Source organism: Teleopsis dalmanni, chromosome 2 (genome assembly GCF_002237135.1).
Source record: "Teleopsis dalmanni isolate 2A chromosome 2, ASM223713v2, whole genome shotgun sequence".
NCBI classification, from domain to species: Eukaryota; Metazoa; Arthropoda; class Insecta; order Diptera; family Diopsidae; genus Teleopsis; species Teleopsis dalmanni.
This window is the reverse complement of record NC_051847.1, coordinates 240,316,934-240,340,557: the sequence shown is the minus strand read 5'-3', so window position 1 is coordinate 240,340,557 and position 23,624 is coordinate 240,316,934. Positions and strand designations below refer to the sequence as shown.

The 23,624-nt window shown below is 28.2% G+C and overlaps 3 protein-coding genes across 3 annotated transcripts; all 3 read right to left on the bottom strand.

The window, feature by feature from the left end:
* Position 1: 1 nt before the first annotated feature.
* LOC119677119 (protein suppressor of hairy wing-like) lies at positions 2–4,428 on the bottom strand (the record flags this gene model as incomplete). The annotated part of the gene is made up of 10 exons (XM_038088386.1): positions 4,060–4,428; positions 3,834–3,992; positions 2,526–2,953; positions 2,318–2,447; positions 2,178–2,261; positions 2,034–2,117; positions 1,894–1,977; positions 1,638–1,828; positions 1,440–1,585; positions 2–645 (listed from the first exon to the last, which is right to left on the bottom strand). Coding segments are annotated over exons 1-10 (2,169 nt in total), but the record flags the coding sequence as incomplete, so codon positions are not given.
* A 2,111-nt stretch (positions 4,429–6,539) lies between these two features.
* On the bottom strand, positions 6,540–19,612 carry LOC119677118 (zinc finger protein 184-like). The gene is made up of 26 exons (XM_038088385.1): positions 19,137–19,612; positions 18,911–19,069; positions 18,325–18,506; positions 18,104–18,233; positions 17,958–18,041; positions 17,802–17,902; positions 17,604–17,749; positions 16,461–17,178; positions 16,272–16,404; positions 16,121–16,204; positions 15,976–16,059; positions 15,898–15,915; positions 15,833–15,865; positions 15,689–15,772; positions 15,544–15,627; positions 15,399–15,482; positions 15,254–15,337; positions 15,111–15,194; positions 14,968–15,051; positions 14,827–14,910; positions 14,682–14,765; positions 14,537–14,620; positions 7,866–7,949; positions 7,614–7,804; positions 7,412–7,557; positions 6,540–7,001 (listed from the first exon to the last, which is right to left on the bottom strand). The coding sequence occupies exons 1-26, from the start codon at positions 19,353–19,355 to the stop codon at positions 6,649–6,651; spliced, it is 3,621 nt and encodes a 1,206-aa protein (XP_037944313.1). The 5' UTR covers positions 19,356–19,612; the 3' UTR covers positions 6,540–6,648.
* On the bottom strand, positions 9,441–12,196 carry LOC119676444 (protein suppressor of hairy wing-like). The gene is made up of 8 exons (XM_038087684.1): positions 12,052–12,196; positions 11,799–11,988; positions 11,596–11,741; positions 10,071–10,788; positions 9,881–10,013; positions 9,767–9,813; positions 9,585–9,668; positions 9,441–9,524 (listed from the first exon to the last, which is right to left on the bottom strand). Exons 2-7 carry the CDS (start codon positions 11,888–11,890, stop codon positions 9,623–9,625), a joined length of 1,182 nt encoding a protein of 393 aa, XP_037943612.1. The 5' UTR covers positions 11,891–11,988; positions 12,052–12,196; the 3' UTR covers positions 9,441–9,524; positions 9,585–9,622.
* Positions 19,613–23,624: the final 4,012 nt, after the last annotated feature.

The following is a 23,624-nucleotide window of genomic DNA, read 5'->3' as shown; positions in this document are numbered from 1 at the left end:
TTTGTGAAACTCCGCCATATTCGAGAGGTATTCGATCGTTTATAATTGTACCGTTTGGAGTTTCATTAACAGCAGATCCTGGTTCAGTTTTTATAGTTTCATTTTCTATTGTCATATTATTGTACATTTCGCTTTCTAATAGCAAATTCTCTGCAGGTGCATCGGGTACTTCTTGTTTTATAAATTGTTGCATAATAACTTCATCATTGATGAATATTTTTTCATTATTACTCATATGTGTCGGCTGTATCCTTTCACTTTTCTTTTCGTTATTGAATAATAATTTTTCTGTGGTTGTTTCAGTTCTTTTATCTACTATACATTCTTGTTTAATAACTCCATTTCCTATTGACGCAAGTTCTTCATATTTTAGTGATGGCAAAACATTGTTATCAGTTGGAGTAACATTTTCAATAGGGTTTTCGTTGGAATTATCACTTCTGTAATGCTTTTCTGATGACGTGGCGACATTATTTGGTTTTAAGTTTTGGGTACATTTAGCACTGAGGAAATTCTGTGGATGCTCTCTATGTATCTTAAGTAGGTGAGAGTTCAAAGCTTTCACTGTATTAAATTTTTTGTTACAAAGCGTACAGTTTCTTTGTTTTTCTTTCACATTTTTGGAGCTGTTTTTGGTGTATTTATCTGATATTTATATAAAAACGTGCATTACATTTAAAAAACAATCATTTATAAAATATATTTAAATATTTAAGAACTATTTGTGATATATCTACATAACGATAAGAAAAAAGAAAAATTATGGAAACTCAGTTTGTGAATAAATACAACACCTGCAGTTAACATTTATAAGAATATGATAATATATGTGTCAGATTTAACTTTATCACCGATGCAGATGACGGATTAAATAATGTGACTCCTTCTGACACATATCCTTACGTTTCCAACTACCTGACATATTCTTTCACAATATTTGTTAAATAAACTATTTTGTTCATTTCTGTAACAGTGGATAAAATTTTGTAGATTTATTTGTAGACATGATGTGTCTGAGTAAAATAATTCTTGATTTTCAAATTTAGCCAAAAGTTTAAATAAAATTAAAATTTTATGATTTTTTCTCTCATACAAATCTACAATCTATAAAGCTCTAACTATCGATAACCATTGTGAATTTGCAATCAGCGTTAGCACATTAGCACATTACTACACAACAAAACTACAATAATTTTACAACATAATGACGACGTAAATACCTGCTGGGCAACCTAATCTTCTTGAACTTGTATCATTCTGTTCTTAATATTCTCAAACTTCATATACTTCATATACAGTAGACTTCTAATTTAACTAATACTCGATATAACAAGCGATCAAATGCTTGAAAATACTAAACATAACAACTGTTTTTCTGTGTTTCTAAATAACACATTTTTTATACAACAAAATTCTATTGTGTATTAAAAATAACTTACGTATATGAACTTCTGTATCATAATGTGTTTTAAGTTCTTCTTCTGTTGCATAAATTGCTTTGCATTCTGTGCATTTGAATCTTTGTTCTCGAGCCTCATTCGCCAACTTGCTTTCAGACAAATGAATTCTGACATGTTGCTCAAGCCTGTAAAACCAAACCATTAATATATTTATTTTTTCAATGTAAATAGAATTACTTCTTATTAGTTGTAAATGTCTCTTCACACTGAGCACAAGCAAAAGGACGTACATGCATTTTACTGTGGGAACGTAGCTGATATGCTAGCATAAAACGTTTTCCACATTCGGAACAAACGTGTGGCTTTTCCCCACTATGTCGCTTCATATGAACATTGAGTGCTCCTTTACGAGTAAAACCTTGTTCGCACTATAGAAATATGTATACATATTTTATTATATATAATTTTAAACAAATATAATTGGAATATTTACTTCAGTACACGTAAATGGCTTTTCACCTGTATGTCTCCTCATATGAATTTTAAGTTCGCCTTTAACGGAATAATTTTTATTACACTAAAATAGTATCTTAATATAATGTTATTCTTCAATGAAATAATTCAAATATTTACTTCAGTGCACGAATAGAGGTTTTTTCCAGTATGCCGCTTTATATGTCTATTAAGATTCAGCTTAACCGCAAAACTTTTATTACACTATAAAAAATATATTATTAAAATTATATATAATTTTAAAATATTACAATTAAAGTATACTTCAGTGCATGTGTAGGGTTTTTCTCCAGTGTGCCGCTTCATGTGATTATTGAGTGCATATTTGGTAGTAAAACTTTGATTGCACTATAAAAATGAATGCCTGTTATATAATATTAAACAAAAATAATTGATATATTTACTTCAGTGCATATATAAGGGGTTTCGCCAGTGTGAGAATGGCGATGGTCTTTCAATTGACACCCTGACAGAAATTTCTTGTCACAAAAGTCACAAGTAAAACGTTTTTCTTTATGTCTACGTTTATGCTTTCTGCAAAATATTAAAAATTAATTTCAATAGACTTTTTAAATGTATAAATCATTTATAACTTATTACATTATAACTTACTTTAAAATCGACAAACTGGGAAAACTATTTTTACAAATAGGGCACATAAATTCTTTAATTTTTGCAAGTTGTGTGGCAAAATGCCGTTTTAAGTGTTTTCGCAAACTATCTACACCAGAGAACACTTTATTACACACTTTACAAGTGATGGTTTTTTTTAAGCTTCCTGCGCACGATGTGTACTTTTGATGACGTTTTAAATGGAAACTGCGAGTGAAATCTCTGCCGCATATTTTGCAGGCCCACAATCTTCCAAGACTTGCGTGTTGCTTTTCGTGTAACTTCAATAGGGTAGCTGTCCGTAATTTTGCATTACAAATAGAACAAGGAAATTCATCGAATTCCGAATGAATTATAAAAATATGTCGTTCGTAACTCAGTTGAGTTTTGAAGGATTTTGGACAATCAAAGCAATTTATTTTTCCACGCTTCACAAGAACAATATGAGTTAAAAACAATTTCATTAGTAAAATAAAATATTGTTTCATATATAAGGTCTGTTCCACGAGCTACTTCTAGTAACTTTGAGTAACACTGTGTATACACAAGTGCGTTCCACAAGCAAATTGAGTTTTACTATGAGTAGCTCGTGGAACAGACCTACTCTATAAGAATTTCGTGATAATCAATAAATATTTTATGAAGCGATACTTAACTAATATTTTTAATAGTTAGACGTATTTTTATATATATATAATAAGTTAAACCAAAAGAATTAATTATTTTTTATTAATTATATATTATTAATATTTTCAGTAATTTGCTAATGTATCAATAATAGTCATTATTTTATTAAAAATAAATAAATTTATAAAAAAGAAAGCTTAGTTTTTTTACATATTTAGATATAATTTTCTTGTTTTATGAACTATTCGTACATTTTCAAATGATATGGCTGGAGAAGGCAATGGAAATTAAGATTGATTGTTCTTACTATACCAATTTGTAAAGAAGACAAAGTATGAATTAGAGTATAGACAAAATTACAAGAGCTACCACAATATAATTTTAAATATTTTGAAAAGACCATAAAAACTGTCTTAATAATACGTTATATGTATTTAGAAACTACTTTGGATTAACAGACATAGACAAAGAAAGTTAATAATTTTGTGTTAATAGAACATTTTAACTTTGGACATTTTGAACGAGTATATATACAAAAATATTTAATTGTATTTGCAATTGAAAAAAGAGTTTTTTATACAAACGGCAAGATCAAAATCATAATTTTATTCTAACTTTGGTGAATATTAAATAATCCTAATTATATACATTTATGAAATTATCAGATTATGATAAACTTACATGAAATGTATCATAACTTTCACCGCAACAAAAGCATATATTCTCCTGCTCTAGTTTAACCGCATCCTCTTCGATTTTCTGTATGTTTGTTATCATTTCTGCTTTTCGAGTGTGATAACTACTATTCAAATAGCACACAGCTAAATGTTTTTTAAGCATCTGTAAAGTATAAGCAAAGTATAAGACATAAATAAAAACTGATTTAAATAACAATTACAGTACTTACACCAAATACTTTAAATGACTTAGAGCAATTGTCGCATTTATGTTTTTCAGTACGATCCTCAACTGCTTCTTTTGTACCGTCAGTATTCAAATGGTCCCTATCATTTATATTAGATATTTTGTCCTCCGATTTCACTATATCATTATCCGTTAATGAAAAACCAATGTTTGGGCCTACTTCGTCTTTAATGGAAACGGTTTTTAAAACGTCGTGACTCATTTTTTTTTTATTTTAGCTGTCCTGGTCAACTTTTCAATTTATTCATGAGAGTGTTTAAATGGAACGAATACCATTTAGTTTTAGCAACAAGGAAAGTCAATCATTTTCAACGGTGAAATTTCTTATTATTATTAAAATAATCATACTTTAAATTATATATTCATATTTCGAAAGTGAAAATTTTAATTTGTAATATAACTAGTTTTATGTATTCGACATAGGGTTAACATAGGGTTAAAAGTTGAGGCAGTTTATTATTGGATTTTATTCAGTACATTATTTACTCGAGATTATACTGAGAAACCAAATAACTTATTGATGATATTATTTGCAATTTATATTTATGTAAATGAAAACACGAACAAATTCGAAAACTTCTTATGTAGTACAACTAATATTTGTTACTTTTTTAAAATGTGTCAAAAGTGCAAACAAAAAAAAAACAAACTTCAGAGTTGCAATTTACGCAACGAGATAAATTTATATACACACGGAGAAGATTTATTTTATACACTTATTCAACCGCAGCGGATTTCTCATTCTTAGTGACGTTCAATGAATTTAGTTATATTGTCATTACGACGTCAAACAATCGTAGTTAACCAATCCGAAGCATTAGCTCCTCCACCAATCCTTTAAATGTTTTTTTCTTAGAAGGGTTCGAATAAAAATGAAAAGACAACATAAATTTTAGTTAATTTGTTGAAATTTGGCTGACGCTCTTTCGCGTATTACCAAGTACTCATCATCAATGGTCTTAGGAAATATTCGAATTTTTTAATTAGTTTATAGTCGGTATACAATTTGTGACTTTTTTTGTGTTGGAAAAAGTTCGTTATGGCCCAATGTTTCCCTGGGAACAAATGAATATAATTTGTGCGGACTGCAAGTGCCAGGTTTAGAATTCATGTCTGTTAAATTAGAAGTGATAACTAATCGTTTTTTTCCACAAGTAGCCAAAGCTACACAAACTTACAATGCTCAAGTTCCTTAGAATAGTGTCACTTAAAAAACAAAAACTTAAGTATTTTGATAAGTATTATTATTTCTAACACTTAAACGGCAAGACAAATGTCTTTTAGGAAGTAGTAGTAGTATCTTTTAAAATATATATTTTTCATTGATTTCATTCAGTAAAGCGATAGTGTTATTGATTGCAATGATCATCAATCAATTTACCTGTTAACTTATTTATTTTATTATCTTTATTTAGGCTAATGTGGTCAGATCTAATACACAAAAATAATCTGCTTATTTGATTTAATTAAATAATTATTTTAAAACAATAAATTTAAGTGAAAAAATTAACTTTTGTATTTATAAATTAAATAACATTTATTAATTACTTTAAATTATTATATATGTCTTCTATATAACTATATCATAAATTGAAGTATAAAAATTATATTTTATATTATAATACAATAGAATTGTTATATAACAAAATAATATTTGTAATTGTATTCGTTTTTTAGTGGACTTTATGTTATTTTTATATTACTTTAAATAATATATATATTATATTACTTTAAATATATATATTATATATGTATGTAATTACGATAAAGATTATGATAACGATTGTGTATGACAGAGAAGATTTCGATACATGTGAAAAAAATGTTTCAACAAATAAATTTTCGTAAGAAAACTCTCGGTTTATTTTTTCTCTAATGTCTGATTTTATTTAGGTTGTAGTAATATTTTCAATTAAAATTACACTTAAATACTTAAGCTAAATTTATTTATTTTTTTTTTAAATTGTAAAAGTTTTTAGTATAGTATGTTTCAAAATAAAAACTCAATGTAATTATCGTTACAACTAATAATATGAAAGGTGAATTTGAGAATTATATTGTAACAGATTTCTAAACAATGATTTTGCATATTCTCGCAAGCGTCTTGAATAATCACAATATCCACGTTTTATAGTCACAATTTTCCACAACTTTTCAAATTACTTAATATCAGCAAATTTAACATACTTCTAATATAACATATTTATAATAAATTATTTATTATAATTATAATCAAAATTAACTAAGAAACATACATATTAACTAACATATACTGTTAAACTCAATTATTCCAAATAAAATTTTTGAATATTACTTTTTATTTTAAAATAATTTGCAATTTGCAATAGTTTTTATTGTTAAAAAATCTATTATGATGGTAAAAGCATGTTTCCTTTCTAGCTGTTGATTCTTTGAAGGAACAATACTTTTCAGCTTTGTTTATATATCATTCCTTTCTTTTAGTTTTTTTATACAGCAAATGTCACCGCCGACTGATCGATTATCTGCAAAGACACTTCTCAAATACTCGAAAAAAGTTTTTGGTGTTTTTTCCATTTTCTAATAATAAGTTCTATGTATTTGCTTCATTAGTTTCTGATTTTATATATTCTAATTCTGCAACGCCACTTTTGAATGAACTAGCTGGAGTATCGGGAACAGTGGTGTCCGGCTCGGTTTTTATACTCTGATTTTCTAGTGTCATAGAATTGTATTCTTCGTTTTCTAATAATATTTGCTCTGTGCTTATTTCACATACTTCATCCTTTATAAATTCTTGGACAATAGAAGAATTTTCTTCACGATATTTTACGGGTAATTTAATTTTTCTTTTAGGTCTTGTAATATTTTTCATTTGATTTTTATCGGAACATGGCTTAAATTTCTTGTCAAAACTCGCTTCGTCTCTACGACGTTTTTCCAAATCTTTAAATTGTAAAAATTTTATATAGAAAAAAATTATTTAAAATAATTCAAAAGATTTATGTTATAAAATATATAGATATAAAACCTATTATAAAGTTTGAAAAACTCAGTTTTTTATTTATTAAATATAATTTGAATTGATATTTAGTTTACGCTTACATTATGAGAGTTAATTCGATATATGTGCAGTAATAAATGCTGTATATTTATACTTAAATTAATTCAAAAATATGGCGGTTAAATCTTAAAACCGTAACTTCACGTTTTAGTGAAAAACTTATGGAAAACAATTAATAACTTAAATAAAGATTTCTAACCTGAAAAATATCTATTATTTAAATAAATAATTAATCATATTATAATGAAATTCTGAAATCATAAATATTTTGCACATATTGAAAATACTCTACCTAAATGAATTCCCGTGTTATGATGAATTTTCAACTCATCCTCTGTCGAATATATCGCTTCGCAATCTTTGCACTTGAATTTATGTCCCTGGGGTTCATTTTTCTGTTTGTTTTCAGATGAATGAGTTTTAATATGTTGTTCAAGTCTGCAAAGTTAAGTTATTAATAAATTTATTTTTTATAAATATAAATAATTATTTACTTCTTATTAGTTTTAAATTTTTCTTCACACTGATCACAGGCAAATGGGTGTAAATGAGTTTTTCTGTGATAACGTAGCTCAATTTCCTGTAGATAACACTTCCCACATTCATTGCAAACGTGTGGCTTCTGGTCTGCATGTCGCTGCATATGAATCTTAAGTCTCTGTTTAGACGCAAAACTTTTATTACACTATAAAAAATATAATTACGTATTATACTTAAGCTTAAATATAAATAATTTTAATATATACCTCAGTGCATGAAAATGGCTTTTCACCTGTATGTCGCTGCATATGAACCTTGAGTCCTTGCTTAGCAGTAAAACTTTTATTACACTATAAAATATATAATCTCTTATTATATTTAATCTTACATGATAAAAATGGAATACATACTTCAGTGCATGAGTAGGGCTTGTGTTTACTATGACACTTCATATGATTATCGAGTAAGCTCATGAAAGCGAAACTTTTATTACACTATAAATAAATGTACTTATTATATTAAAACTTAATTGAATACGTTTAAAATGTATACTTCAGTGCATGTGAATGGTTTTTCACCTCTGTGCTGCATTATATGAATCTTAAGTTTGTCCTTAGAATAAGCTTTATTACACTATAAAAAATTTAGTTCTTATACATGATATTAAATAAAATAATTTAAACATATACTTCAGTGCATGGGTAGAGTTTTTGACCAGTGTGTTGCTTCATATGACGATAGAATGTGGTCGTGTAAGAGAAACTTATATTACACTATTAAATATGAATATATTTTTATTTAAACTTATATATAAAATAATTAAAACATTTACTTCAGTGCACGAGTAGGGCTTTTCACCGGTATGTCGCCTCATATGACATTTGAGTGAGCTCATTGTAGAAAAACTTTGATTACACTTAAAAATTATATAATTATTATTTTTAATTTTATATAAAATAAATAAAATATATACTTGAGTGCACGAGTAGGGCTTTTCGCCAGTATGATGCCTCATATGAATATTGAGTGAACACTTCATAGAAAAACTTTTATAACACTAATAAAAATATAGACTTCTTATATTGAGTCTTAAATTAAAAATAATTCAAATATATACTTGAGTGCATTTGTAGGGTTTTTCGCCAGTATGATGTCTCATATGAAGCTTGAGTCCTTGCTTAACAGCAAAACTTTTGTTACACTATTAAAAATAGATCTAATTATTATATTTAATTTTATTTGAAAATAATTGAAAAATATACTTGAGTGCATGGGAATGGTTCTTGGCCTTTATGTCGCATCATATGAACATTGAGTGAACTCTTAATTGGAAAACTTTGATTACACTATTATAAATATATATTTATTATATTCAATCTTAAATGAAAATAATTACAATATTATACTTCAGTGCATGAATAGGGCTTTTCACCAGTATGTCGCCTCATATGACTTTTGAGTGAGCTCATTATAGAAAAATGTCGATTACACTTCAAAATTAAATACTTATTATTTTTAATCTAATATAAAATAATTATAATATGTACTTCAGTGCATTTGTAGGGTTTTTCACCAGTATGTCGCCTCATATGAATCCTGAGTGTACTCATAATAGAAAAACTTTGATTACACTGTTAAAAATATATATTTGTTATGTTGAATCATAAATGAAAATAAGTATAATATTATACTTCAGTGCATTTGTAGGGTTTTTCACCAGTATGTCGCCTCATATGAATCCTGAGTGAGCTCATTGTAGAAAAATGTTGATTACACTTAAAAAGTTTAAAAGTTATATAATTATTATTTTTAATATTATATAAAATAATTGAAATATATACTTCAGTACATATGCATGGTTTTTCACCAGTATGCTGGTTCATATGAAGAATAAGTGAGCTCTTAACAGTAAAACCTTTATTACACTATTAGAAATATAGACTTCTTATATTGATTGTTAAATTGAAAATAATTAAAATATATACCTCAGTGCATTTGTAAGGTCTTTCGCCAGTATGTTGTCTCATATGAATATTGAGTCCTTTCTTAGAAGCAAAAATTTTGTTACACTATTAAAAATATTTTTACTTATATTATTTAAATTTAAATAAAATTTATTAAATTATATACTTCAGTGCACGTATTAAGTTTTTTACCACAATGATACCTTATATGATAATTCAGTGACCTTTTGAGAGAGAAACTTTTATTGCACTAGAATAAAATAATAAAAATATACACTTATTATGTTTATTTTTACAACAGTAATTATTATATTCACTTTAGCACAGGAGTATGGGTTTTCACTGTTGTAAGAACGATTAAGGTCATTCTGTACACCCAATTTCAGCAATTTCTTTTTAAAAGAGTCGCAATTGATATATGGCTCATTTGTGTTTTTACTTTTATGAACACTGTAAAAATTTAAATTATGATATTTATTTTCTTTTTTTTATCTATGTATCACTTACTTGAACACAGTTGATTCGTTTTCCATAATTAATTGCTCAGTAACTGTTTCAGTTTCTTCATCTTCTATTACTTTTTGTGAAACTCCGCCATATTCGAGAGGTATTCGATCGTTTATAATTGTACCGTTTGGAGTTTCAGTAACAGCAGATCCTGTTTCAGTTTTTATAGTTTCATTTTCTATTGTCATATTATTGTACATTTCGCTTTCTAATAGTAAATTCTCTGCAGGTGCATCGGGTACTTCTTGTTTTATAAATTGTTGTATAATAACTTCATTATTGATGGATATTTGTTCATTATTACTCATATGTGTCGGCTGTATCCTTTCACTTTTCTTTTCGTTATTGAATAATAATTTTTCTGTAGTTGTTTCAGTTCTTTCATCTACTATACATTCTTGTTTAATAACTCCATTTCCTATTGACGAAAGTTCTTCATATTTTAGTGATAGTAAGACATTGTTATCAGTTGGAGTAACATTTTCAATAGGGTTTTCGTTGGAATTATCACCTCTGTAATTTTTTTCTGATGACGTGGCGACATTATTTGGTTTTAAGTTTTGGGTACATTTAGCACTGAGGAAATTCTGTGGATGCTCTCTATGTATTTTAAGTAGGTGAGAGTTCAAAGCTTTCACTGTATTAAATTCTTTGTTACAAAGCGTACAGTTTCTTTGTTTTTCTTTCACATTTTTGGAGCTGTTTTTGGTGTATTTATCTGATATTTATATAAAAACGTGCATTACATTTAAAAAACAATCATTTATAAAATATATTTAATATTTAAGAACTATTTGTGATATATCTACATAACGGTAAGAAAAAAGAAAAATTATGGAAACTCTGTTTTTGAATATATGCAACACCTACATTTAACATCTATAAGAATATGATAATATATGTGTCAGATTTAACTTTATCACCGATGCAGATGACGGATTAAATAATGTGACTCCTTCTGACACATATCCTTACGTTTCCAACTACCTGACATATTCTTTCACAATATTTGTTAAATAAACTATTTTGTTCATTTCTGTAACAGTGGATCAAATTTTGTAGATTTATTTGTAGACATGATCTGTCTGAGTAAAATAATTCTTGATTTTCAAATTTAGCCAAAAGTTTAAATAAAATTAAAATTTTATGATTTTTTCACTCATACAAATCTACAATCTATAAACCTCTAACTATGTGTAACCCTTGTGAATTTACAAGCAGCGTTAGCACATTAGCACATTACAACACAACAAAACTACAATAATTTTACACTATAATGACGACGTAAATACCTTGCTGGGCAACCTTAATCTTCTTGAACTCGTATCATTCTGTTCTTAATATTCTCAAACTTCATATACTTCATATACAGTAGACTTCTAATTTAACTAATACTCGATATAACAAGTGATCAAATGCTTGAAAATACTAAACATATATATATATATAACAACTGTGTTTCTGTGTTTCTAAATAACACATTTTTTATACAACAATATTCTATTGTATATTAAAAATAACTTACGTATATGGACTTCTGTATCATAATGTGTTTTAAGTTCTTCTTCTGTTGCATAAACCGCTTTGCATTCTGTGCATTTGAATCTTTGTTCTCGAGCCTCATTTTCCCACTTGCTTTCAGACAAATGAATTCTGACATGTTGTTCAAGCCTGTAAAACCAAACCAAACTATTAATAAATTTATTTTATCAATGTAAATAGAATTACTTCTTATTAGTTGTGAATGTCTCTTCACACTGAGCACAAGCGAAAGGACGTACATGCATTTTACTGTGGGAACGTAGCTGATATGCTAGCATAAAACGTTTTCCACATTCGGAACAAACGTGTGGTTTTCCCCACTATTTCGTCTTATATATATATTATGCGCTCCTTTATGAGTAAGACCTTGTTCACACTGAAAAAAATAGGTCTGCATATTATATTGTATATCTTATAAAAATATAATTGAAAAATTTACTTCAGTGCGTCTGAATGCCTTTGCACTGATGTACAAATAAGATAATCAAGTGTTTTATTAATTAGAACTATGTAGACTTATATTTTATATAGTTAAAGATAAATGCAATAATTCCTTATATTAGTCCAACTAATAGTATTTGTTACTTCAGATGTGTCAAAAAATGTAAGCAAAAAAAATTCAAAATTGGTTCTTAACATTAGAGTTGCAATTTAAGCAGCGATGTGTGTAAGTTCGTATTTACACAGAGAAAGATTTTTTTAATACGTGCATTAAATTGCACTCAAAGAATTTAAAAATTTTTGTATTTTTGTAAATCATGATATAGAATAGCCGTCGATATCCAGATTACCGCTATCGTAACATAAACTCATTCAATCCTTTGAATATTTTATTTTCATTTTTTACGATATTATTTTTTTGCCAAATTTATTGTCGGTTCTTGAAAATATGTAAATAATAATTAAATATATTAATATATACAATAAATACTAACATATATTATATGTATATAATTGCATATTAAAATATATATTCCAATTAGAAAATGTATAGGGATGTACATAATTATAATTGTTTTGCAACTAAATCAATTGATGCGGATTGAGTTATTAACTTCTAGCTTAAACTTAATAAATATGTTTAAAGAGGATGTCTCTGGAATTTTACTATTCGAGTAAAAAAAATTGAAACAAATCTATAGCTAACACTGCCTTTAAGTCATCTTTATCGTACAAAGAAGGAATGTTATTCATTATAGCAGGAAAAATTTCTATTCAACACTTAGTATGGATAGTAATAAATTGTTTTCTAAGACCATTGATCATTTAATAGAAGTTTTCCTTACTTTTTGTGGGAATAGGTATTGTGTTGCCATTAACGCATTTGAATTCATAGGTTCCGTTTGAGAGAGCTGCTTTAATACAGCTTCTAACCTGTTTCAGATTAACATCTTCGATGATAATTGTGGGCAGGAGCATAGCAGGAGCACCGAAATAAGAAGATCTCTATGGAAACACTATGGAGAAAAACTTGCAAGCAACATGGCAAGAATTTTTAAGGTAGTTTTCAGTAGAGCGAGTTTAGGGATGCTTTTTAAGTACTTCACAGCAACTTTTGTGTAATCTTAATTGTTTAACAAAACTTTTCACAAAAACATTTGGATAACTCGGAGCCCAATATTGACAAGTCCTTTTTACTCTTGACCATTATCTTATGGCCTGCGACACCAACTTCATTACTACTTCCCTTCTCGACTAGAACACCGGAGAACTTATTTGTCACCGAGCTCTTTGCATAGTGAAGAAGTACTTTAAATAGTATAAAATAAATGGCTACCTACAATTCGGCAAAAGAGTAAATACATACATATATTATCTTTTTAATCGCGATTAAGATTATGAAAACGAGTATATATGATTTTATTTAGTAGGTTGTAGTTATTTATTTTATTAAAATTAAACCTTAAAAACTAAAATTTGACTTTATTTTGTTTTAAACAATTTTAAAAGTTTTTAGTTTAGTATGTTTTAAAATAAAACCTCAACACAATCATCGTTACAACTAATAATATGAAAGGTGAATTATAGAATTATATTTTAACATATTTCTAAACAATCATTATGCACATTCATAACAATATCAACGTTTCATAGTCACAATTTTCCACAACTTTTCAAATTACTTAATATCATACTTCTTAAATACTAAACTTAAACATATTATAAACTTAATATACTTCTTAAATTACAGAATCATAATCCATGAAAATTAACTGAGAAACATACATAGTAACCAATTTATTTTGTTAAACTGATTTATACCAGAGAAAATTTTTAAATATTACTATTTATTTAAAAATAATTTGCAGTGTTCACACTTTTCATTATTAGAAACATAGTTCGGAATGGTTTCATATTTTCTTTCTAGCTGTTGATTCTTTGAAGGAACCGTACTTTTCGACTTCGTTTAGATGTTATTCCATTCTACTTGTATAATCGTAGTTTAACAATAATTGATTAATAGAATGTTTTAGTTACTTTTTTGTTGCTTTTATACAGCAATGTCACCGCCGACTGATCGATTATCACAAAGACACTTCTCAAATACTCGAAAAAAGTTTTTGGTGTTTTTTTTTCCATTTTCTAATAATAAGTTCTATGTATTTGTTTCATTTATTTCTGCTTTTATAAATTCTAATTCTGCAATGTTACTTTTGAATGCACTAACTGGAGTTTCGGGAACAGTGGTGTCCGGCTCGGTCTGATCATTGGTAAATAAACGCACGTGAGTTTTACTATGATAACGAAGATCAATAGCTCGTAGAAAACACTTTCTACATTCGTTGCAAACGTGAGGCTTTACACCAGTATGTCGCTGCATATGAATCTTTAGTCTCTGCTTTGCAGTAAAACTTTTATTACACTATAAAAAATAGAATCTCTTAATGTATTTAATCTTAAATGAGAATAATTGTAATATATACTTCAGTGCATGAAAATGGCTTTTCACCTGTATGTTGCCTCATATGAATCTTGAGTCCTTGCTTAGCAGCATAATTTTTATCACACTATAAAAAATATAATCACTTATTATATTTAAACTTAAATGAAAATAAATGAAATATGTACTTCAGTGCAAGAGTATGGTTTTTGATTACTATGACGCTTCATGTGAATATAGAGTGTTTGCTTAGCAGCAAAACTTTTATTACACTATAAAATAAAAACGTACGTATTATATTAAAATTAAATTGAACACGTTTAAAATATATACTTCAATGCATGTGAATGGTTTTTCACCTGTATGTCGCCTCATATGAATCTTGAGTTCGTCCTTAACAGCATACGTTTTATTACACTATAAAAATATTTAGTTCTTATATTTGATATTTAATAAAATAATTTAAATATTTACTTCAGTGCACGAAAACGGTTTTTCTCCAGTATGTCGTTTTATATGAAGATTAAGATCATGCTTAACAGCAAAGCTTTTATTACACTATAAAAAGTACATACTTATTATATTTAACTTTAATTGAAAACATTTAAGATATATACTTCTGTACAGGAGTAGGGTTTTTGTCCAGTATGTCGTTTCATATGACGATAAAGTGAGCTCGTGAACGAGAAACTTATATTACACTACAAAATACATATGTCTTTTTATTTATATTTATATATAAAATAATTGAAATATATACTTCACTGCATGTAAATGGTTTTTCGCCTGTATGTCGCCTCATATGAATTTTGAGTCTTTGTTTAGCAGCAAAAGTTTTGTTACACTAATCAAAAGAGATCTAATTATTATATTTAATTTTATTTGAAAATAATTGAAATATATACTTCTGTGCATGAGAATGGGTCTTGGCCTGTATGTCGCATCATATGAATTGTAAGGCCTTCCTTAGCAGAAAAACTTTTATTACACTGTTATGAATATATATTTTTTGTATTTAATTTATAATTTATAAATAATTAATATAAATACTTCAATGCATGAGAAGAGTTTTTCACAAGTATGTTGCCTCATATGAAGATTGAGTAAACTCTTAATATAAAAACTTTGATTACACTATTATGAATATATATATTTATTATATTGAACTTTAAATGAAAATAATTGTAATATATACTTCAGTGCATGAAAATGGTTTTTCACTAGTATGTTGCCTCATATGAAGATTGAGTGACCTCTTAGTAGGAAAACTTTTATCACACTATAAAATACATATTTTAATTGTATATAACCATAAATTAAAAATAATTGAAATACGTACTTCAGTGCATATGTAAAGTTTTTTGCCTGTATGTTGGTTCATATGAATCTTAAGTGCCTCTTAACAGTAAAACCTTTATTACACTATTAGAAATATAGACTTCTTATAATGATTGTTAAATTGAAAATAATTAAAATATATACCTCAGTGCATTTGTAAGGTCTTTCGCCAGTATGTTGTCTCATATGAATATTGAGTCCTTTCTTAGAAGCAAAAATTTTGTTACACTATTAAAAATATTTTTACTTATATTATTTAAATTTAAATAAAATTTATTAAATTATATACTTCAGTGCACGTATTAAGTTTTTTACCACAATGATACCTTATATGATAATTCAGTGACCTTTTGAGAGAGAAACTTTTATTACACTAGAATAAAATAATATAAATATACACTTATTATGTTTATTTTTACAACAGTAATTATTATATTCACTTTAGCACAGGAGTATGGGTTTTCACTGTTGTAAGAACGATTAAGGTCATTCTGTACACCCAATTTCAGCAATTTCTTTTTAAAAGAGTCGCAATTGATATATGGCTCATTTGTGATTTTACTTTTATGAACACTGCAAAAATTTAAATTATGATATTTATTTTCTTTATTTATGTATATATCACTTACTTGAACACAGTTGATTCGTTTTCCATAATTAATTGCTCAGTAACTGTTTCAGTTTCACTATTTTCTATTACTTTTTGTGAAACACCGCCATAATCGAGAGGTATTCGATCATTTATAATTGTACCGTCTGGAGTTTCAGTAACAGCAGATTCTGGTTCATTTTTAATAGTCTCATTTTCTATTGTTATAATACTATACATTTCGCTTTCTAATAGTAAATTCTCTGCAGGTGCATCGGGATCTTCTTGTTTTATAAATTGTTGCATAATAACTTCATCATTGATGTATATTTGTTCATTATTACTCATATGTGTTGGCTGTATCCTTTCACTTTTATTTTCGTTATTGAATAATAATTTTTCTGTGGTTGGTTCAGTTCTTTCATCTACTATACATTCTTGTTTAATAACTCCATTTACCATTGACGAAAGTTCTTCATATTTAAGTGATGGCAAGACATTGTTATCAGTTGGAGTAACATTTTCAATAGGGTTTTCGTTGGAATTATCACTTCTGTAATGCTTTTCTGATGACGTAGCGACATTATTTGGTTCTAAGTTTTGGGCACATTTAGCACTGAGGAAAGTCTGTGGATGCTCTCTGTGTATCTTCAGGAAGTGAAAGATCGAATCTTTAACTGAATTAAATTCTATGCTACATAGCGTGCAGTTTTTTTTTCTTTCTTTCACATCTTTAGGGCTGCTTTTGTTATATTCAGCTGAAATATATATGAAAACGTACCCTAAGCTTAGAAAAAATAATTTCATTGAATCTTGGTTCATATATTATTTATATTATTAGAAAAATCTTTTGGGCATTAAAGTTCTCAACAAATTATACAAAGAATATGATAATATCGGATTTAACTTTGCCGCTGAAATAGAAGATGCAGACTAAACTTTTATTAGTATATTTTGCGGTATTGGTAAATTCCTTTATGCTCTCTTGCATTCTTAACTAACTGCGTTGTTATTTTCTTATCAGTTTGTATAAAATTTATAAAATAAATTAAATGATATATACGTGTAGATTTAACATTATTAAATAAATGTTATATTTTTTTTTAATTTCAAATTCATTTTCAAAACAATTACTAATTTCTTCATATATACTAAAATATTATATATATTAAAAATAACTTACGTATATGAGTTCCAGTTTCATAATGAATCTTAAGTTCTTCCTCTGTCGTATATATCGCTTTGCAATCTTTGCATTTCAGTTTGTCCTCCTGATTTTCATTTTTACTCTTGCTTTTAGATGAATGAATTTGGATTTGTTTTTTATGTCTATAAAATTTAACTTATATTAAATTTATTCTTTCAGCCTAAGTATAATTACTTCTTATTAGTTTTTAATATGTGTTCATACTGTGACTTATCACCAATATGACGCTCCATATGACGATTGAGTGCGTGCTTAATAGCAAAACTTTTTTCACACTAAAAAATGAATGCTTATTATTAAATATTAAATGACAATAAATGAAATATTCACTTCAGTACAAGTGTAGGGCTTTTCACCTGTATGCCGTCTCAAATGTCGATTAAGTGAGCTCTTAGTAGAAAATGTTTGGTTGCACTAAAAAATTATACATTTATTTTAATTAATCTTATATAAAAATAAAATAAATAAACATTTACTTCAGTGCATGCGTAGGGTTTTTCACCGGTGTGACAACGACGATGTATTTTCAATTCACCCGGTGAAAAACATTTCTTCTCACAAAAGTCGCAAATAAAAGGTTCCTTTCTTGTATGTGCACGTTTATGCCTTTTGCAGAAATTAAAAAATATATATTTTGTAATAATAAATTTATAATTGTAATTATAAATTTTTCAAAATTTAAGTACAAAAATCATACAATCTTTCAGAAGTTGTGTGTTGCTTTTTGTGTAACTTCAGTAGCGTAGCTGTACGCAATTTTGCTTCACATTTGGAACAAGGAAATTTATCAACTTCCGAATGCGTTATAAAAACATGTCGTTCGTAACTTATTTGAGTTTTAAATGAATTTGGGCAATCAGAGCAATATATATGACCTCTCTAAAAAAAAAAAAATTAAATTAGAAAGAAAAAAAATAAATACATCAAAATACGTAATTAACAGTGTAAAAATTTCAAGATAACAGAATAATTAAGTAAGAACCTTAACTTATATTCTTAATATTAATTAAAGTACTAAGGTTTTAACATCAAAATAAGTTAATTTAATCAATTTACAACGTGTATATGAATCATAATAAAATTAATATATTCACTAATTTACTGATACATTTTATTAGAAATAAGGAACTTATTGAAATAAAAAAAATTTTATTTATTCACTTTATTGAATTTGTCTATCCAAAAATGAATTTCTTAAACGAGAAGATTAAAATTATAATTTTATTCTGCCTTTAAACGTAGATATACACATTTATGAAATTATCAGATTATGACAAACTTACATGAAATGTATCATAACTTTCACCGCAGCAAAAGCATATATTCTCCTTCTCTAGTTTAACCGCATCCTCTTCGATTTTCTGTATATTTTTTATCATTTCTGCTTTTCGAGAGTGATAACTACTATTCAAATAGCACACAGCTAAATGTTTTTTAAGCATCTGTAAAGTATAAGCAAAGTATAAGACCTAAATAAAAACTGATTTAAATAACAATTACAGTACTTACACCAAATACTTTATATGACTTCAAGCAGCTACCGCATTTGTATTTTGGAATACGATCCTTAACTGCTTCTTTTGTACCGTCAGCATTCAAATGGACCCTATCATTTATATTAGAAATTTTGTCCTCCGATTTCACTATATCTTTATCCGTTAATAAAAAATCAATGTTTGGGCCTACTTCGTTTTTAATGGAAATGGTTTTTAAAACGTCGTGACTCATTTTTTTTTTATTTTAGCTGTCCTGGTCAACTTTTCAATTTATTTAAGCGACCGTTTGAGTGAAAAAGCGTTCGTCTTTCAAAACAGTGAAGTAATTTTTTTAATTGTTGTTACTTTACTAATAATTGAAATCATTCATTTTCAACGAAGAAATATATTATTAAAATAATTATTCTTTACGTTATATATTAATATTATTATACTATCAGCAATACTTAGAAACATTGCAAATAGATAGTAAATAATTTAAATAGAATTTTATCTCTGCATCAAACAAATTTATTTATAATCAATTTTGAAAGCAATTTCCTTAATATATTATTCACATGCGTTTATATTAAGATACTAAATAAGTAATTAATAGTGAAATTTGCAATTTTTATTCGTATATTTTATTAAGTTCATACACATATAAGTCTTATAATTTTATCCAATTGTTGTAATAACAAAATCATTATACATGCATAGTTAATATCAACAAAAACAAACTCAAAAGTTTCGTTTACTTCAACTAATATTTGTTGCTTTTACAAAATGTGTCAATAAATCCAATTAAAAAAAGTACTGGGAATTGTTTCTCAACACCAGAGTTGCAATTTATTTAACGAGTTTTATTTATTTATTTATTTTATATATTGTTCTGATCGCAATACAAGTTGTATTTTCGCGTTTTGTTGCAATAATTTCTTTTTCAGTGATTTAAAAATATTTTGGTTAATGCAAACAATTGTTTTAATTCAAATAATATATGTTATATGCTCCAATAATTTAGTTCACTTGATTATGATTTGAATTAGAAATAGAAGCTGACGTTCCACAAGGAAACGTTCTTGGCCCTATCTTGTATGTACTCTACACATCTGATATCCCAATAAGTAACTCACTTGTCACCACAACGTTTGCCGATGAGATGGCAATTTTATGTCGAAATTAAAACATTGTGTTAGCTTCAAACCAACTGCAATCTTATTTATTTTGGGTGGAGAAATGGTTGTCAAAATGTCGAATAAAAATTAATGAACTACAATTTAAATTCGTCATTTTTACCTTAAATCGAAGCACATCTCCAACAATTTTACCAAATTTCATTCCTATACCACAAGCAGATAATATAACTTACTTAGATATTCACCTAGACGGACGGTTAACTTGGCGCAAGCATCTTCAAGCTAAAAAAATTCAGATGAAGCTCCAAGCCCCTAAATTGCATTCGTTCATTAATAACAGATTCTCCTTGTGCCTAGAGTATAAAATACTTTTGTATAACAGCATTATAAAACCAATATAGACTTATGGTAATGCTAATGCTTCAAAGCATTATCAAACCAATATGGACTTAGATAATGCTAATGAAATTATTCAAAGAGCTCAGTCAAAAATACTGAGAACAATCACTGGTGCCTCATGGTATATTAGGAATGAAAGTATCCTCCGAGATCTACAAATTCCCTTAGTTAAAGCAGAATTTGACAATATAAGAGAAAAATATAATAAAAGGCTGACAGAACATGTTAACCCCTTAGCAAGGAATCTCACATTTCTATCCATTACTTCCCGCCTAAAAAGAGCTGACCGCCCAGCCATGTATACACTGATATTGCGGCTGGAATAGCGAGGTGTAATATGAACTTTAAGAAAAACACAGTGAAGATTAAAGTACATAATTTGACTAACCGATTTAAGTAAGTTTAATTTAATTTATGTTTAATTCATAAATATTAAATATTGAATTTTTTTCTTTCGATATTTTAAAAAGGAGCTGGAAAAATGGGGACGTCAGGTTGATTACCTTCTGACTGACTCCATTTTAATCGCATAATAGTCATAATTGGTAGCAGTCGTGTGTACGATATGGGTATAGAAATTCAAAATATGTAGATTTGTTATTACATTTATTTTTAAAACTAATTGAATTTTTTATTACAGTTTATATATTGGAAGATAAAGCGCTATATCCAATATAATCGAAAATCTCAGTGTCGTTGACGTGATTATAGTCCGCCGAGATCTGAAAAGCAGAAACCATCTAAGGATTACAAGACGAATGCATGGGTTGGGATGTAGATGGATGGTGTTTGTAGTAAGGTTAATGTGAAAAAGGGGGAAGAGAGAACATTAGGTTAAGTTCAAAGGTCAATTGACTAAAATTTGTGTGCGTAGAGGGACAATAAAATATATGGGCGACATCATGGGGGATAAAGCTGCAGTTTGGGCACACATTAGGAATAGACGTGTTTATGCGTGATAAGTAACTGTTTAACACATGGCTATACTCTGATCTAAATTGAGCTAGGACAGTTCTTGCTGCACGGGAGAGACGCCGTTTTTCCTGAGAGATAACAGGCATCCTTAGTAGGAAGCAAGAAATCGACGAATACGTCTTGGAGGGAGCGCACTACTAGCCATGGCACCATTAGAATGTCCATCTGTGTGGAATTGCTTGGACAGCAGTTGGTTATGTTCTTTTACAAGAAGTAATTTTGATTCCGCATAAAGGTGGTCAACATGCAACATTAGATGACAGCGAGTTACAATCCGAAGAGCAGTGTGTGTTTTGACATGATTGGATGTTAGTCCATTGCTACTCACAGAGTTGTGGAGTCCATACTGGAGCTACATATGCCACAATAGGACGACATATTGCTTTGCATGTGCTTACCAGGGTTTCAAGAGCGATCTCTTGGGGTAAAGAGCTTTTAGCACGTTGGTCAATCGGTTACATAGTCGTTTGCATGCATTATTTATCTGACTCCCTCAAAGGGATCTGGGAGTTTAGACATGTAGAGATTAAAAAGAATCAGTGAAAGAACGCTGCCCTGAGGAAAACCTTGTTTCAATTTCATGGCTTTAGATACCTTGTATCTAAAATCAACAAAGGATGATTTACCTACAAGATAATTGCAGAAACATTGTTTTTGTGCTGTCAGGGATGGATGTTTTACCTAGGGCAACCGCATTGCCCGATTTCAGCTGAAGGATTATGCTCCCAGTCTATCATATGTTTGGGATGAGGTGTTCAGAATATGAGTAAAACTGAAGGCCAATGGCCCCAATGTGCTTGAGCATAAGCATTGAAATTCCATCTGGCCCAAGAACTTTCGAAGCCTTGGCTTATTTGATCACGTTGTATACATCATCTGTCTCCGAATGGCGGGCAGGCAGAAGCAACGTGCACAACATCGCTAGGAAAATTTGGTCTTATTACCTTGATCCTACCTGCAGAATCAACTTCGGCAGTGGACTTAATAATTATGCTGCAAAATCGTACCCCTAACGTCTTTATGTTCAAGAATTTGAAGTATTAGTCAAAAAAGACGTAGGAGAAAACTGTGGAAACACTTGACGGAGTGATTAAATGGAGGAAGCACCAATCACTCTTGCTTCTAAAGAAAAAATAGAACCACATACTTCTTATAAGTTTTGCTTTTTTCTTCACACTGATCACAGCAAATGGGCGTAAATGAGTTTTTCTGTGACAACGTAGCTAAATAGATTGTAAAAAAGGTTTTACACATTCGTTGCAATGGCGTTACTTTTCACCAGTATGTCGGCTGTTTCATATGAATTATAAACGCCTGCTTAACAGAAAAACTTTGAAGAGCATGTAATGGGTTTTTTACTAGTACGTCGGCGCATATGACGCTTGAGTAATTCCGAAATGTTTATTAAGTAATGTTAAATGAAAATAATTGCAATATGGAGATTGAGTTCTTTTATCACACTATAATAAATACATAGTTTATTTTTAATATTAAATAAAATCATTAAAATTCACTTCAGTACACTTCAGTACTTCAACCAATACGACGTTTTATATGAAGATCGAGTGTAGCCTTGAAAGAAAAATTTTTGTATGTTCTTCAACTTTATTAAAATACAATTCGTCTTTTGTTTTTATTTTATTATTATTGGATAATTATTGGGCAGTGATATAATTTTGTACGTTGTGTGGCTCCGCCTTGTTGTTAACAAATTTTCCCTGTTCTAGGTTACGTTTTTCCCTCCCTCGACACGTTGTTATTTTCTAAGTTGTATGTTTTGTTGAAAGAAAACTTTTATTCGTAATATAGTGCCTTATGGGAAGATACACGCCATTCACTCTTGATTTTTTATCTGCTGTAGGTGAATGTGCGAGTACGCTTACACAGTTAAATAGAACTTTCAATAACTTGTAAATAATTCAAATTTAATTAATTATTTGTAAATATCAATTTCACGTTCTTCACTTTGAAAGTCAGTTCAATTCAATTTTTTCCAGTCTAGAATACTG